General features: G+C 49.0%; 1 protein-coding gene across 1 annotated transcript in view; it reads right to left on the bottom strand.

Annotated features, from left to right (window-relative positions):
- Positions 1-1,388: 1,388 nt before the first annotated feature.
- LOC308151482 (ras-related protein Rab-3D-like) overlaps positions 1,389-15,514 on the bottom strand; it is a gene marked incomplete at both ends in the record, with an annotated part of 15,467 nt that continues 1,341 nt past the window's right edge. The window contains 3 exons of the mRNA XM_080524355.1: positions 1,389-1,576; positions 1,855-1,979; positions 14,746-14,864. Coding sequence (XP_080380481.1) covers positions 1,389-1,576; positions 1,855-1,979; positions 14,746-14,864 — 432 coding nt within the window. The remainder of the gene's footprint in view (positions 1,577-1,854; positions 1,980-14,745; positions 14,865-15,514) is intronic.

The following is a 15,514-nucleotide window of genomic DNA, read 5'->3' as shown; positions in this document are numbered from 1 at the left end:
TTGTCAGAGTACAAGTACCAGACAAGGAAATGCAGTAACAGATTATTTCCGCCCACTTTCGAACTGGGGAACTTTCAGGTTAACGGGATAACCACTACACTACCGGAAACTGACCACTACCAGGAATTGTCATCATTTGTGTGTTAATGTGTACAGGAAATTGTGTGAAACTGCGTTTGGTCATCTCTGTACTTTGTCAATGGCAATTAAATCTAATCTGAATCTGAATTGATCCGTGACTGTGTAGGCTACTTATTGACATTTTTGAGAAGACGAAAAAAAAGAAAATACCAAATAGTTTTAAATGACATTCTTTATTTAATTCGTGTGAGGATATAGAGAGAGGAACATTTATTTAGTGATGATAAAATGACATTTTAAGGCGTTCATAATAAGCCTGATCTCTCAGGTTTTTCATAACAGCAAAATCAGATAACTGAAACAGTTAGGAACATTTCTTTCTTTCTCATCGAGCCTAATGCCTGATTGTGAATACAGTAAACATCTCTTTCATTATATCAGACAGTGCAGGTCAGGACTTCAAGTATCCAGTAAAATAGAGAAACTTTGGCAGGGTAGTCATCACCACAGATAGACACGGTACACATATGTTGAGTGGTAGGCCTTCAGTAGAAACATATCATTTTCAGGACGAGTCAGTGTAGATAAACATTCCAGATGTCACTAGCAACAGCCTCCTTTGCCAGGCTTCTAGGCCCCCCCAGTAAAGGACACACAGCCGGTAAAAACCATACTTCCACAAGTGCATCCATTATAGCTGCAGTGCCACTCGGTATCCACATGGGGGCAGCATACCACAGGCCATACAACACAGTCAAAAGTAACACACACAGCCACATTCTGAACCAGGCAAAGCTGAAAGCCGAAGCTGAAAGACAAAAGCTTGGGTTGTGGAAAGCTTGTGGATTGAGCTGAATCATACATGCCTTCAGAACTGTGGCAAGAACATAACAGTCACTATATCCATGCTAGGTTTCGAGTCTTTGGGATTATAAAATAATGTTTCTCTGGATAATAATAATAATAATAATAATAATAATGTTGGGCTGTCCCCAGTACAGGGTCTGACTGGTTGTGTTACTCAGCCCACAGCGGTTAAGAGCAACATTAATTACATTACACAAACCAAGAGTACATTCACAATGCTAGATTTTTGGCAACTCAATTAGTGTGTGGGAGTATTTAATGTGTGTGTTTGCCTGTGTGTGTTTGCCTGTGTGCGTGTGTGTGTGTGTGTGTGTGTCTGCGTGTGCGTGTGTGTGTGTTTGCCTGTGTGTGTGTGTGTGTGTGTGTGTGTGTGTGTGTGCCTGTGTGTGTGTGTGTGTGCGTGCGTGTGTGTGTGAGTGCACTGTGAGTTTAAGGCGTTATCAGCAGGAGCAGCCACCCTGGCTGTCGGGGGGCGTGTCCTGTAGACTCGGGCCTTTGTGATTGGCCAACGGGCTCGGCTCACCGTTCATGCTTTCGTTCATCTTGTCGCATATGACGTCCACCAAGCGGTCGAACACCTGCTTCACGTTAACGTTGTCTTTGGCACTGGCCTCGAAGAACTGGAACCCTGGGGGCGGGACGAGCAGAGAGAGAGGGAGAGGAAGATAGAGAGGGGGGGGGAGAGAGAGAGAGAGAGGTGGGGAGAAGGAGGAAAAGAGAGAGAGAGAGTGATTATGATCAGTTAAACACAGCTTGAGGCTTGTTTTCAGTTCACTCTGAGCACATATACATGTATATATTTATGTTCTGGGTGTGGATGTATGTGTATGAAAAGGTGTGTTTAGCGGAGAGTGAGAGCGAGAGAGAGAGTGTGTGTGTGTGTGTGTGTGTGTGGGGGGGACTAACCCAGCTCGTCTGCCAGTCTCTGTCCGTCCTCTGTCGGGACCAGCCTGTCGTCCTCCAGGTCACACTTGTTACCCACCAGGATCACCTGAGCGTTGTCCCACGAGTACGTCTTGATCTGGGTGGCCCTGGAATCAGGAGACGACAGGACTCATGACCGAGGGATAGATGATTCACTTACTTAGACAGATCGTGACGTTAGAATTATAAGGTTCTATCTCCATTTTTGTCAAAATTGAGTTTTTTTACATAATCTGATCTGTATCGGGGGGATACACACCCGTGGACTATTATAACCTTAGTGGCACTAATTTAACACTAACACTCTATATAGACTAAATTGGATTTAAATGGTGGACACTGACTAAATAACTGAGGGGGAGGGGACAGGTATCAAAGATGGAACAATTACAACATTTTATATATACAGATAACATACACAAATGCACATACATATAACATTGAAAGGATTGACATTTAACATTGAAATATATCTAGCCTATCTAATGGTACCAGTAGCCCGGGTTGTAGCACATGTGGTGATGGTGATGGATGGAGGGAGAGGTGGAAAGTTCAGTGGAAACTCCGTAGAGGTAGCTAGTAGACAGATGGATCGTCTTCTGAATATCCCGACTCAGGACTGGACGGGCACGTCAGACTCACGATGAATTGGAGCGGAGATGGCTAGCGTCGTTTGCTAGCCGCATCCCACGGTCCTAGTTCGTTGTTCACTTCAACTATCCACACAACAGCAACCTTTAACTTCGGTTTACTAGAGGTTTATGATTTAGCTTATATGTAGGTGATACATTTCTCTATCCTAGCCACTCACGAGTCCCGAAAGGCAACCCTCTTCTCCGTTACGAAACCACCAACTGACTCGCACCGTTAGGAGCACCAAACATTTTCTCGCGTGAACATTCTAGGGTGCGTTCACCAAAACTCGCACAATTATCCAGCAACACAAAAAAGGCAACGTCTCACAACAGAACATACACAGCATTCAAACGAGTGGCATTAATAGAAAATAACAAACTTGGGAACCTGAAGGGGTGGGAGTGGGGTGAACTACTACTAATAATAAATATATCTGACTCCTATTTTAACTAATTCAAATTCTTACTCTGGGCCTTCAGAACAGCCGCCCCCTAATTAGTGGGCTAATTTGTTAACTTAAACAATAAGGCACAGAGTCATGTCACGTCAGGTGGTTGAGTCAATTACTGTCCATAGTCGATCTCTGACTAGGTTGGGGGTATAGATGTGGAGGGGTCGGGTCGATCGTCATCCTGGGAGTCTGGGAAAGCAGGGAGCTCGATCAATTTCGCTACAGGTCTGGTGTAGGTCCGCCCTTGGACTATGATTTCAGCAGCCCTGACCTTCCCGTCCGATCCCTCAATGACTTTGCTCACTCGACCCGCTGGCCACATGGCTCGGGGCAGCGACTGGTCCACAACCATTACGACTGTCCCTACTGTCAGGTTGTCTCTTTCCTTGACCCATTTCTGGCGGGCTTGAAGGGATGGTAGGTAGTACAAGAGAAAGTGGGACCAGAATTGATCGGCCAGCACCTGGCTATGTCTCCACATCCTCCTCCCACGCATCTCATCTTGCCGGTACACAGCCTGGGGTAGGGCAGGGTCCAGCCGCCCCATAAGGAGGTAGTTCGGTGTAATGGGGTCGACATCAGCTACGTCCGTGGATACGTAACCGAGCGGCTTAGAGTTCAGTACCCCTTCTATCTCTGTGAGGACGGTGGCCAGAACCTCATCTCCTACGGTCTGGGCTCCCAGGACTGTGTACAGGGCTGCCTTGATAGACCGCACCTCCCTCTCCCAAGCCCCTCCGAAGTGGGGGGCGTTAGGGGGGTTGAATTGGAAGGTCACTTGTGATGGAGCAAGGCGGGTCCTGAGCTCTTCGCTCATCTCTTTGAAGCTCTCCCTCAGCTCTGTATCTCCTCCGCGGAAGTTAGTTCCTTGGTCAGACAACAGAACCAAGGGGGTCCCTCTCCTGGCCTGGAACCTCCGGAACGACATGAGGAAGGAATCTGTACTCATGGATTGGAGGAGGTCTATATGTACAACTCGGGTAGTCATACATTTCTAAACGATTCCCCACCGCTTCTCTGTTGCTCTTCCTCTCTTCACACTGAAGGGGCCAAAACAGTCCACTCCGGTGGAGTGGAAGGCCCGTTCTCCGACCCTGAGGCGGCAGGGGGGCAGGTCTGCCATCTTTGGTATTACAGGTTGTGCCCTCCACTTACGGCAGTCAGCACAATTCCGTTGGAACCTGCGTACGGCTTCTCTCCCTTGTGGGATCCAAAAGCGTCGCCGGATCTCCGCGAATACTCGCTCGGCCCCAGCGTGGCACACCGCCTGGTCGTACTTCTGGATGACTAACTCTGTCACCCTGTGACGGGTACCCAGGACGATAGGGTGTTTTGTGTCCTCTGATAGATTCGGGACCCTTCTCAACCTGCCACCCACTCTGATGAGCCCCTGGGCGTCAAGTTCCGGGGCTAGGGTCAGGAGTCGACTGTCTGATGCGACTGGCTTTCCTTGTGTCAGGCACTCCCTTTCTTCTGGGAAGGAGTCCCTCTGCGCCCTCTGCCACACCAGGTGCTCCGCTTCCTCGTAGTCAGCTGCACTGAGGTCGGTAGTAGTGGGGAACTCCGGGTGGTGCCAGAGGAACGTTTTCTTCTGGAGGCTCACCAATGTCAGGCAGTCATCCATGTTGGGGCCCTCCGGGGCCTGATCTTGACTCAGCCCGCAGAAGAGGGACTTCTTGATCTCCGACTCATCCTGACTCTTCATCAGGGATGGTTGGGTGGGCCACTCCTCCTCTGGTAGCCGGAGGAACTCTGGTCCGTTGTTGTAAGAGTTAGGGAGGACAAGACTGGCAAGTGACGTCCCTCTAGTGATAACATCTGCAGGGTTTTGTCCGGTGTCTATGTACCTCCAGCACTCCGCTCCTACCAGTTCCTGGATCTCCGATACTCGGACTCCTACAAACACCTTGTACCGGCAGGATTGGGACTGGAGCCAGGTGATAACGGTCGTAGAGTCCGACCACAAGACGGTATCACGCACAGGTAAGGTGAGTTCTTCCTTCACCAACTTAGCTAACTGTGCGCCAACCAGAGCTGCGCAGAGCTCCAGGCGCGGGATCGACTGCTGCTTTCGTGGGGCTACCCTGGATCGGGCTAGGACGAAGGCGACGTGGACCTCTCCTCCCTTGTCCTTAGCCCGAAGATAAGCCACTGACCCGTAAGCGGTCTCCGAAGTGTCACTGAAGACGTGCAGGTCAATCTCACTGGTCTCCAGGTCGACCATCGAAGTGAAGTAACTCCGGGGGATGGCGATCTCGCAAAGCAGGGGGAGTTCTTCTTCCCACTCTCTCCATTGGTCAGCGAGATGCTCCGGGATGGGGTCGTCCCAGCCCTGTTCTTTGGCCCACAGCTCTCTCACCAGCATTTTCGCCCGGGTGGTGTATGGGAGTATGTAGCCTAGGCTAGGGATCGTACTGGCTGGCCAGGGTACTGTAGACACTCCTCCGGGTTATGTGTCTTGTTCCCGGCTGTGTGAGTCTCGCCTTTGGTGGTGTGTGTCGGTAATGCAGAGAGTCGGTCTTGAAGCGCCAGACTAGACCCAAGGTCATCTCTTGAGCTTCGCCTGGTGTCTGCGCCATCCATGTTTCACTGCTCGCAGCTTTGGCCTCTGGGGGGAGGCGACGGAGGACTCGGGGGTCACTGCTGGCCCACTGTCGGAGGTCGAACCCGCCCTTTGCCAGCGAGGTCCGCAGCGTCATTAGAATGCTCTCCGCTTCTTCAGGAGTAGCGACGCTCTGTAGACAGTTGTCCACATAGAAACACCGCTCGACACTGTGACGGACATCCTCTCCGGCGTCGGGGTCTTCGGCGACGTGCTTCTGGAGCGCGAATGTGGCGCAGCACGGACTACAGGTGGTGCCGAAGGGAAGTACCTCCCACTGGTAGATGGAGGGATGTTCGTCGTCGGGTTTCTCTATCCATAGAAACCTCAAGAGGGGTTTATCTTCCTCCATCAGCCGGACTTGTAGAAACATCCCTTTTATGTCTCCGCTGATGGCGACCTTGTCCTGCCGAAAGCGGATCAGGACTCCAAGGAGGGAGGGTCCAAGTGTGGGACCAGGAAGGAGTATGCTGTTCAGGTTCTGCTGCCCTACCTGAAAGCTGCAGTTAAAGACTAAGCGGTCCTTTCCGTTGTGTGAAACTTTGTGGTGCGGCACGTACCAGGACTCCTCGGTCCGTTCGGCTTCCTGGTCACCGATCTTCCTCACGTAACCGTCCACCATCAGTTTTTCCATCTCAGCTCGGTAGATTGCTGCTTGTTTGGGATCCTTGGCTAGGCGCCGCTCTGTGCTCCGCAGGTAGTTACCCGTGATTTCCTTGGGCACACGTAGAGTCGGCATGCCTTCTCGCCGTAGGAGGGGAGTCACGTATCTTAGCACTCCTTTGTCCTCGAGCCTCGTGGTCTTCTGCTCGAGGAGGGCTACTGCAAACTTGTCTTCCTTGGATCGGACCATCTGTCTCTCGTTCTTAAACGGGAGGTCGTCCAGTTTCCACAACCGTTCGACGTGCTGCAGGAGGGTGGAGTCTATGTGGTCCACCTTTGTGTACATACATCGGGTTGATGTAGATCGACCATGGGGCACGGAGATGGGACCCTGGAGGGTCCACCCCAGACGGGTCTTAATCGCAGCTGGGCATCCTCTGGGTCCGAGGTAGACCTCACGTGTAGGGACTATGAGGTCTGCGTGGTCGGATCCAATGAGGAGGGTCGGGGTGACTCCATTGATGGGCGGTATGGGTAGATGGCGCAGATGTTCGTACTTTTCCCTCAACTGTTGGATGGGGTAATCGTAACGGGACAAGCCAATATTGTGGCTGGTGAAAGCTTTATTGATAGTGTATCGCTGGTCGGGTCGGTCAGCCGGTGAAATCGTGAATGAGACTCTTTCTCCTGTGATGGTTTTCAGGTCCCGACGGATGGTACGGAGGGTCATCTTCTCTTCGGGTCCTCGCAGGTTCAACTGAGCCACTGCTGAGGCGAGTAGGAGCGTCCTCTCTGATCCATCGTCCAGTACTGCGTGGGTGTCGAGTACTTGGTCATTGTAATGCAAGAGTACCCGGACGACCTTCAGCAGTACTCTGGAACTCTCGCTCTTAGCTGGATCGATGTAAAGAACGTCGGCCTTTGACTCGGTCCGCAGAGTGGAGTTCTTCCGGTTGTAGTCGTGGAGGACCTCGAGATGCTGACCTTCACATTTACGGCACTTCTTCCTGAGAGTGCAGTCTGCTGCTTTATGGCGGCGTGCACACCGGAAGCAGCGGCGGTTGGCTCTGATCCACTCCTCTAGGTCGATAGGGGTCAGCTTCTTGAATGGCTCGCACTGGGATAACCAGTGTTCTCCGTCACAGTGGGGGCAGAAGGGCTTCACCTTACCCGTAAGGCCCTTGCACACCAATGCGTTTTTTACGTGCGTTTTTTACGTCCGTTAAAAAAATAAATTAGAACTCATGTTGTGTCAACCACGCTTGCACACCAATCCGTAATTCATCCGTCAAAAAAAAAAAACGCAACAGGTTCGATTTTCTGCGTTTTTCGCGTCCGTCAAAAGCCTTTTGAGAGTTGTTATTGACCACTCCGCCATGGTATAGACTGGGACACATCGTCAAATTAGAACTGCAGGACAGTTGGATTAATGTTTACGGAAGTAAATGTCTCAAGTATTATCTTGGCGGTTAGTCGAGTGAAAGAAAAACAACATACAGATGATAATTCACACAATATAATACCACGAAAGCGTACGGCACTAAACAATAACATTTATTTGGGCAGCATCATACTCAAACTCAGGCAGAAGGGCAGGGTCCGGGCAGGTGCACACACTGTCACAGACTGCCAATGCATCATACATCATTCAGCTGGTTATAGCGGTTTATTTTTCTATTCTTCTATTCTATTCTACTTCTGCTGTCTGCGTCTCCCTGGGTATTCCAGTATTTAGCAGTTTTTAGACTGTGGTTAGGTTGGAATTTCTCAATCCCATCTGGCAACCCTGAGCGGAGAGTCGACACATGGTATGATTACAGATATCACACTGCAGGAGATGCACACCATGCTTTGTTAAAAGAAATACAGATTTATTGTACTTTTCTACTGATAATACATTCTATGTGGTCTACCATTTGGTTTTAGTTATATTGCTCTCAGTTGTTTGTACCTTTTGCTAAATCAAGCATTTAGAATGTAGAGTGCATATTGCGAAAGTTCGCAACGTAAAAAAACGCAACGGACTCCGCAACGGACCGGTGTGCAAGGTCTCGGTGCGTAACGTTTTTTTCGGATGACGGATTAAAAAATACGCATGCGAAAACGCACGCATTGGTGTGCAAAGACCTGTAGGTGCAAATGATAAAAAATAATTCTCAACTTGTTATACCTGAAGAGGCTGAGCTGGTCTGCTCTGTCTCCATCCCTACACTGGAGCTCTCCCTCTCTGTCTGTGTGTCCTCCACATCCTCTGTTTCATCCTCCTCATCAAATTGAACATTACTGTCTGATCTGTTGAAAGAAGGCGTTATCTGCGTTATGAAACCATACTGTGTGGCTAATAGGTTGCACTCTGCTGTAAGCATCATCATCATCATCATCTGTATGTTATTTTTCTTTCACTCGACTAACCGCCGAGATAATACTTGAGACATGTACTTCTGTAAACATTAATCCAACTGTCCTAAAGTTCTAATTTGACGATGTGTCCCAGTCTATACCATGGCGGAGTGGTCAATAACAACTCTCAAAAGGCTTTTGACGGACGCGAAAAACGCAGAAAATCGAACCTGTTGCGTATTTTTTTTGACGGACGAATTATTACGGATTGGTGTGCAAGCGTGGTTGACACAACATGAGTTCTAATTAATTTTTTTAACGGACGTAAAAAACGCGCGTAAAAAACGCATTGGTGTGCAAGGGCCTTTAGTCTGGTCGAAGCTCTTCTTCTTGGGGGCCGGCTGACACTTGTCATGATCCGTCCCCTCTGTCTGGTGCATCACCGTAATAGGCTGCCTTTGACCTCTGGCATTCTTTAGTCCGTCCTTGGGGGTCGGGCCGCCCCGTGAGAGGGCGTCGATCTTCAAGCTGCTGACCTCTCTGGCTCGGAAGTCGGACAGGTCTAGCAGAGTCTGTTCAGGCGCGGACGTATAATGGTGACTCCGCTGCCGCCGGAATCGTTCTTGTCGGAACTTGGGGAGTTTATCCAGGATCCGTTCCACGTTTGAGTTTGCATAGAGTTCGTATCTCCCCTGCTCCTGCTGGGATTGGAGCATCCCAACTAGGGATTGCACCTTGACTGCTAGGTCGTCTAGGGCCCGATCGTCCCTGGCTGGGGGGAGGCGTTCTATCTCTCGAATCTCCTGGATGACGTAATCCCAAGTCCGGCCGTAGCGGCGGTCGAGAGCCGCAAGGGCATCAGAGTACGGTGTGGGAGAGTGCGCATATGCTAGCGCGATGGAGTGCGCTCGGGCCACCTTCAGGTGTTTGAGGAGGAGGGCATACTTGTACCTCTCATCCTTCACTCCAAGCATCAGGGTCTCAAAGCACATGCGCAACTCTGTGTACTGGGCCCGGTCTTCTCTCTTGAAGTCCGGGAACGATGGCTTGCCTAGGTAGGGCCCTATGTATGACAGTGATTTGGGCGCATAGGTGGGAGGTACCGAAGGTTGACTTCTTGGTCCCGGGGGGGGTGGGTTCAGGTAGGTAGTCTTGTGTCTGACCTGAACTGGTAGGCCTGGAGGCCAACTGGCCATCGGGGGAGGGGGCGTCTCGCTCCTGAACTCCCGGCTGTGTGACGATGGGGGGTCACGGTGTAACGCGTCGTAGGTGGGATAGGAATTGTCCTTGGTCGTCTCGATGGGGACGTGATAGTGCCGGGGGGTCACCTGACTTCCCTCATCTACAGTCAGTCCCTGCAGTCGATCGGCCAGCCGTTCTGCAACGTTGAGAGGCTCTTCTTTGAGGCTGGTTTCTGTCCTGCCCCCTCGGTCCGGAGAGGGTGCCTTAGACCCTCGGCATGATGACCTCCGGGAGGTCCGGGTGGAGGAGCGGGGGGTCAGGTTCTGGAAAGCCTGGGTCATCGCCTGTAGTTGCAGGTAATCCCTTTTTGCCTGGAGGCGATCTCTCTCCATCCGTTCTTGACGCTCGGCCTTCTCCCTCTCGGCTTGGAGGCGTTCTCCCTCCATCCGATCTTGACGCTCGGCCTTCTCCCTTTCGGCTTGGAGGCGTTCTCCCTCCATCCGATCTTGACGCTCGGCCTTCTCCCTTTCCATTCTTTCAAGTCTCTCTCCCGCCTCTCTCTGGGCTGCAGCGGCTATCGAGGTTGCTAGTATCTCTAGCACCCTGTTAGATCCCCTCGAGGATGTTGTTGATGTCATCGATGCGGGGCTGCCCGGACTGGGCGACCTCCCCATCTCCTGGTGCACTCCGAGTCTCTCATCGGGGCTGTGACTTTCAACCAGTTCGGCCCAGTAGGGCTCTGTCAGTCCCCTAACGTGCACTGGGCTAGTAGTGTCTAGTCTAGCTAGGTTCTCTACACTACTGTGTATAGGTGGGGGCAGGGCTAACACTTGATTATTGTCGGGTAGGCTTTGACTATCAGTCCCTATATCAAGGCTGGGAGGTAAATCTGGAACGTAGTCTTCTAGATGGGAAGGGGGTTGGCGCTGGCGCCTAGCGCGCTGTAGGTGGGGGGAATTATCTGGCGAGTGTCCACCGCTTGCCATGTTGGCACTAGTTTATCCGGCTCGAAGGACCAATTGTATCGGGGGGATACACACCCGTGGACTATTATAACCTTAGTGGCACTAATTTAACACTAACACTCTATATAGACTAAATTGGATTTAAATGGTGGACACTGACTAAATAACTGAGGGGGGGGGGACAGGTATCAAAGATGGAACAATTACAACATTTTATATATACAGATAACATACACAAATGCACATACATATAACATTGAAAGGATTGACATTTAACATTGAAATATATCTAGCCCAGGGGTAGGCAACCTTTTTTATATGAAGTGCCAATTTTACATTTTCTTGTTAGTCAGTGTGCCAACCACAATATCAACATTAATTATGACTCGACATCAAGCCAAACCAAACAGACCAACAGATCTGCAATTTTATTCCACAACATGAACAAGAATTTTCAGCAAAGAGCTATGTATGCAAAGCCATGTATGCTAAATAAACAGGCCTAACAGTCAACTAACTGAAACTTGAACACAATTACCAACATAACATAAGACAACTAAAGCAAATTGGAGCGCTCAATTTCTAACAAAGTTGCTAACTGCGCTCCCTATGGTTATCATTTTAATAAGTAGGCCTAACTGGATGGTGATTATACAAGGGTCTTACTTGTATGAATTATAATTATTTCTATTTATATAATTATTTGGTTGTTGTTTGTTTTTGTTTTTTTTAGCAAATACCTATGTATGCAAACTGCAAAGCCATGTAAACAGTCCTAACAATCAATGTGATCCCTGGCCCTGTTTTCCTTTGCTCAACTCCATTATCTGGTGTTGGTACTTGGTCACTTTAAGTAACACACAAGCTTCGGAGTGGTCAGTTGTCAGACGGCTGCGTGAGAGGCTCAGCACGCTCTTCATGTGTGAGAATATCTGCTCGCACAGATAGGTTGATCCGAAGACTGTCAGCAAAGCCAGTGCAATGTTCCTGAGACAGCTGAACTTCTCCGGTACAGACATCCAGCAGGTGGCGATGCAGGATCCGTGATCATGCCCTTCGGTGGTTTCCAACTCTTTGCGTAGCTCTGCAAACTTGGACATCCACAATGATGAACTCTTCATCTCAATCAGCTGCATTGTCATGTCCTGTGTGTCCATCCAGTCCAGCAGAGATGAATCCAGTTCATGTCCATCAAAGCTGTCTGGTTTTATCAGGAAAGAGAACATGGGCCCATACTTCTGAAACTCCTGAAAGCGTGTTTTGAACTCCGACTCAAGCATGCTGATGTATTCGGATATTTCAGTGGTGCTGATGCTGTGCGTCACTGACAGCTCCCGTAAGTGTCCGAAGTAGCGGAAAGCGGAGGTAGCGACGTCCCTTGAAAGAACTGCCAGCTTTCCCACAAAAGCCGCCCATGTCTCGTACATATCCAGAACTGTTTGCCCCGCACCTGAAGATAAAATAAGATAAGACTTATTGTTGCACGTTGCACTTGCACGCTCACGCACACACACACACACACACACAACAATATTATTATAGTTAACTAAAACTAAACTAACAACTAAAACTAGATTATATTAATAGAAATAAAAAATAGACTTCAAAAAAAAAAATGAAAACACACACATAACGATAAATACATACCTTGCAGACGGAGATTGAGCTCGTTCAGGTGTCCAGTAATATCTGCGAGGAACATGAGTTTCACAACCCACTTCTTGTCCTCGAGTTCTGGATAGTCTTGGCCTTTTTCAGCCAGGAAGGCCTTTATGGCATCAAAGCAGCCGACAAACCGGTCCAAAACTTTCCCGCAGCTTAGCCACCTAACCGCAGAGTGGAGAGGGAGATCCTTGTACACGCAGTCCATTTCTTCAAGCAGGGACTGAAACTGCCGGTGTGTCAGTGCAGATCGCTTGACTATGAAGTTAACAACCTTCACCACTGTAGCCATAACCTCATTAAGATCAGACTTTGACATCTTTGCACATAGGTTTTCTTGGTGTATGATGCAGTGGAGTTTCATAATGGGGTGACCAACTCGTTCCTCAATTAATGCAACCGCTCCCCTCTGTTTCCCGACCATGGCAGGGGCACCATCTGTTGTCACCGCAAAAATCCTGCTAATGTCAATCCCTCGCTCCACAAAATGCTCGATAAGAACTTTGGCGATGTCCTCACCTTTTGTTGTTTCTGGCAGTGGTTTTAGGCAGCAGAGCTCCTCCCTTATAGCAGAATCACAGTATCGTGCTATGACAGCCAGACGTGGCATGTCATTCACATCTACACTCTCATCAAGTGCGAGGCTAAACACTGTCGCAACTTTCAAACCAGCGGTCTGCTGCGCTTTCACGTTTTCTGCCATTTCTCCTATTCTCCGTTCCACACTTCTGGCTGACACTGGGATTTCTTTTATTCTTGATTTTATTGTGTCTTTGTTTGATAAGCCTTCAAACAAAACATCTGAGCTACTGAGGAAAGCCTCTTTAATATATTCTCCATCGGTGAATGGCTTTCCAAGTTTCGCAATGCAATGAGCAATGCGAAAGCTTGCTTCAGTTCCGTGATTTTTAGCAGTGGCAAATGCTTTAAAGGTGCTGGCCTGCTTCCCATACCGTGACACAGCACGTTTTATTGATTCGGCCTTGTCTGCTTCATCCTTGAACGACTTCTGATGTTTGGTCTCATAATGCCGTTTAACGCTTGAAGTTCTGCAAACAACATTTTCGAGACATAGGACACATACAGCACGGTCTTTCTGGGACACAAAACCCCACTCTTCTGTCCATGAAGGCTGGAATTCACGAAGTTTTACTTTCAGGCCTGCCATGCTAATGAGACAGCAGGGTGAGACAAAATTCAGAATTGTACTTTTACGACAATTGGCGCCAGAATACGGCTCTCGTGGAGTGGATGAGAGACTGGCTGCATTCGTAAATTCGCCCTGAGAGCGCCGGAGCGTCCCTGAGACCGCCTCTAGTCCAATCAAATTACTTGGTCCCATTGTGACATTGAACCCAGTGTGCGCGAATTTACGAACGCAGCCAACATAAAAAAAAATAAAAAAAATAAATAAATAAATAAATCCCATTCTCGCACTTGCGAGATCTCGCTTGCGTGCCACTGTTTATGTTGTCGCGTGCCACTGCTGGCACGCGTGCCATAGGTTGCCGACCCCTGATCTAGCCTATCTAATGGTACCAGTAGCCCGGGTTGTAGCACGTGTGGTGATGGTGATGGATGGAGGGAGAGGTGGAAAGTTCAGTGGAAACTCCGTAGAGGTAGCTAGTAGACAGATGGATCGTCTTCTGAATATCCCGACTCAGGACTGGACGGGCACGTCAGACTCACGATGAATTGGAGCGGAGATGGCTAGCGTCGTTCGCTAGCCGCATCCCACGGTCCTAGTTCGTTGTTCACTTCAACTATCCACACAACAGCAACCTTTAACTTCGGTTTACTAGAGGTTTATGATTTAGCTTATATGTAGGTGATACATTTCTCTATCCTAGCCACTCACGAGTCCCGAAAGGCAACCCTCTTCTCCGTTACGAAACCACCAACTGACTCGCACCGTTAGGAGCACCAAACATTTTCTCGTGTGAACATTCTAGGGTGCGTTCACCAAAACTCGCACAATTATCCAGCAACACAAAAACGGCAACGTCTCACAACAGAACATACACAGCATTCAAACGAGTGGCATTAATAGAAAATAACAAACTTGGGAACCTGAAGGGGTGGGAGTGGGGTGAACTACTACTACTACTACGGTAATAAATATAACTGACTCCTATTTTAACTAATTCAAATTCTTACTCTGGGCCTTCAGAACATGATCCATTAGGTGTTTATTAATGCCTGTGTGGTGTTATTTTTTAAATGTTGACATTTTTGAGTTTGTAATTCATAAAATACAAAGGTTCCATCTCACAGAACATAATGGAATGTAAAAACTTTGACGCGGCCCAATATCTCTGAACTACCCTAAACGGAGATAGAACCTTATAATTCTAAGCTCACGAGATGTATTTGTTGTAAGTCGCTTTGGATAAAGGCGTCTGCTAAACGCCTTCAAATGTAAATGTACTCACCAGTCCTGCACGGCGTAGAAGGACTCCTGGTTGGTGATGTCATACATGAGCAGGAAGCCCATGGCTCCTCTGTAATAGGCCGTCGTGATAGTCCGATACCGCTCCTGACCCGCTGTGTCCTGTTACCATGGAGACAGAGTGGGATGTTAGTAAAGGCCAGCAACCTCACTTAAAACCTCCGCCGTCGCTGGTCACACACACTCGCGCACACACACGCACACACACACACACACACACAGCAGTAATAAATAGACAGCTGCACGACATTTAACAGCCTGCTACACAATCCAAATGTGATCCGAATGTGATGAGGGTCAGCAAATTAGAAGAGGAAAAAAAACAGCACTGCCACATTGCCGCAATGGAAGAGTGTACAGGGTTAACCGTGCTGTCACGGGAGGCCGATGTACTATAAAGCCCATGAACTCCCATTTCCGAAGGGAAATCCCTCCTTGCATGGCTCCGACGCTCCCACACCCTCTAAGTACACCAGGACACAGAGGTGTCCACACACTGCCACCCAGGCAGAACCACCCAGGGCCTGACTAAACACTGGCCGTGACCAAGGCCCGGAAGCTTCCACGTGGCCCAGGGGAAACTACAAGTCCTACTACCTTCATGAGGTTATGGCAGCTTAATAAGAACGTTATAACCCACTTTTCACTTTGATGTGTTTCATTGATTTAGGACGGACTCAAACCGAAACAGCTCTGTTTTTCCAGTTTGCATCCGTCGTAAAACCAATGAAACATATGCTGTAAATGTTTGG

Source organism: Nansenia antarctica (genome assembly GCF_963989245.1).
Source record: "Nansenia antarctica genome assembly, chromosome: 2".
NCBI classification, from domain to species: domain Eukaryota; kingdom Metazoa; phylum Chordata; class Actinopteri; order Argentiniformes; family Microstomatidae; genus Nansenia; species Nansenia antarctica.
Note: the sequence above shows the minus strand (reverse complement) of the source record. Positions and strands in the feature narration are given on the sequence as shown.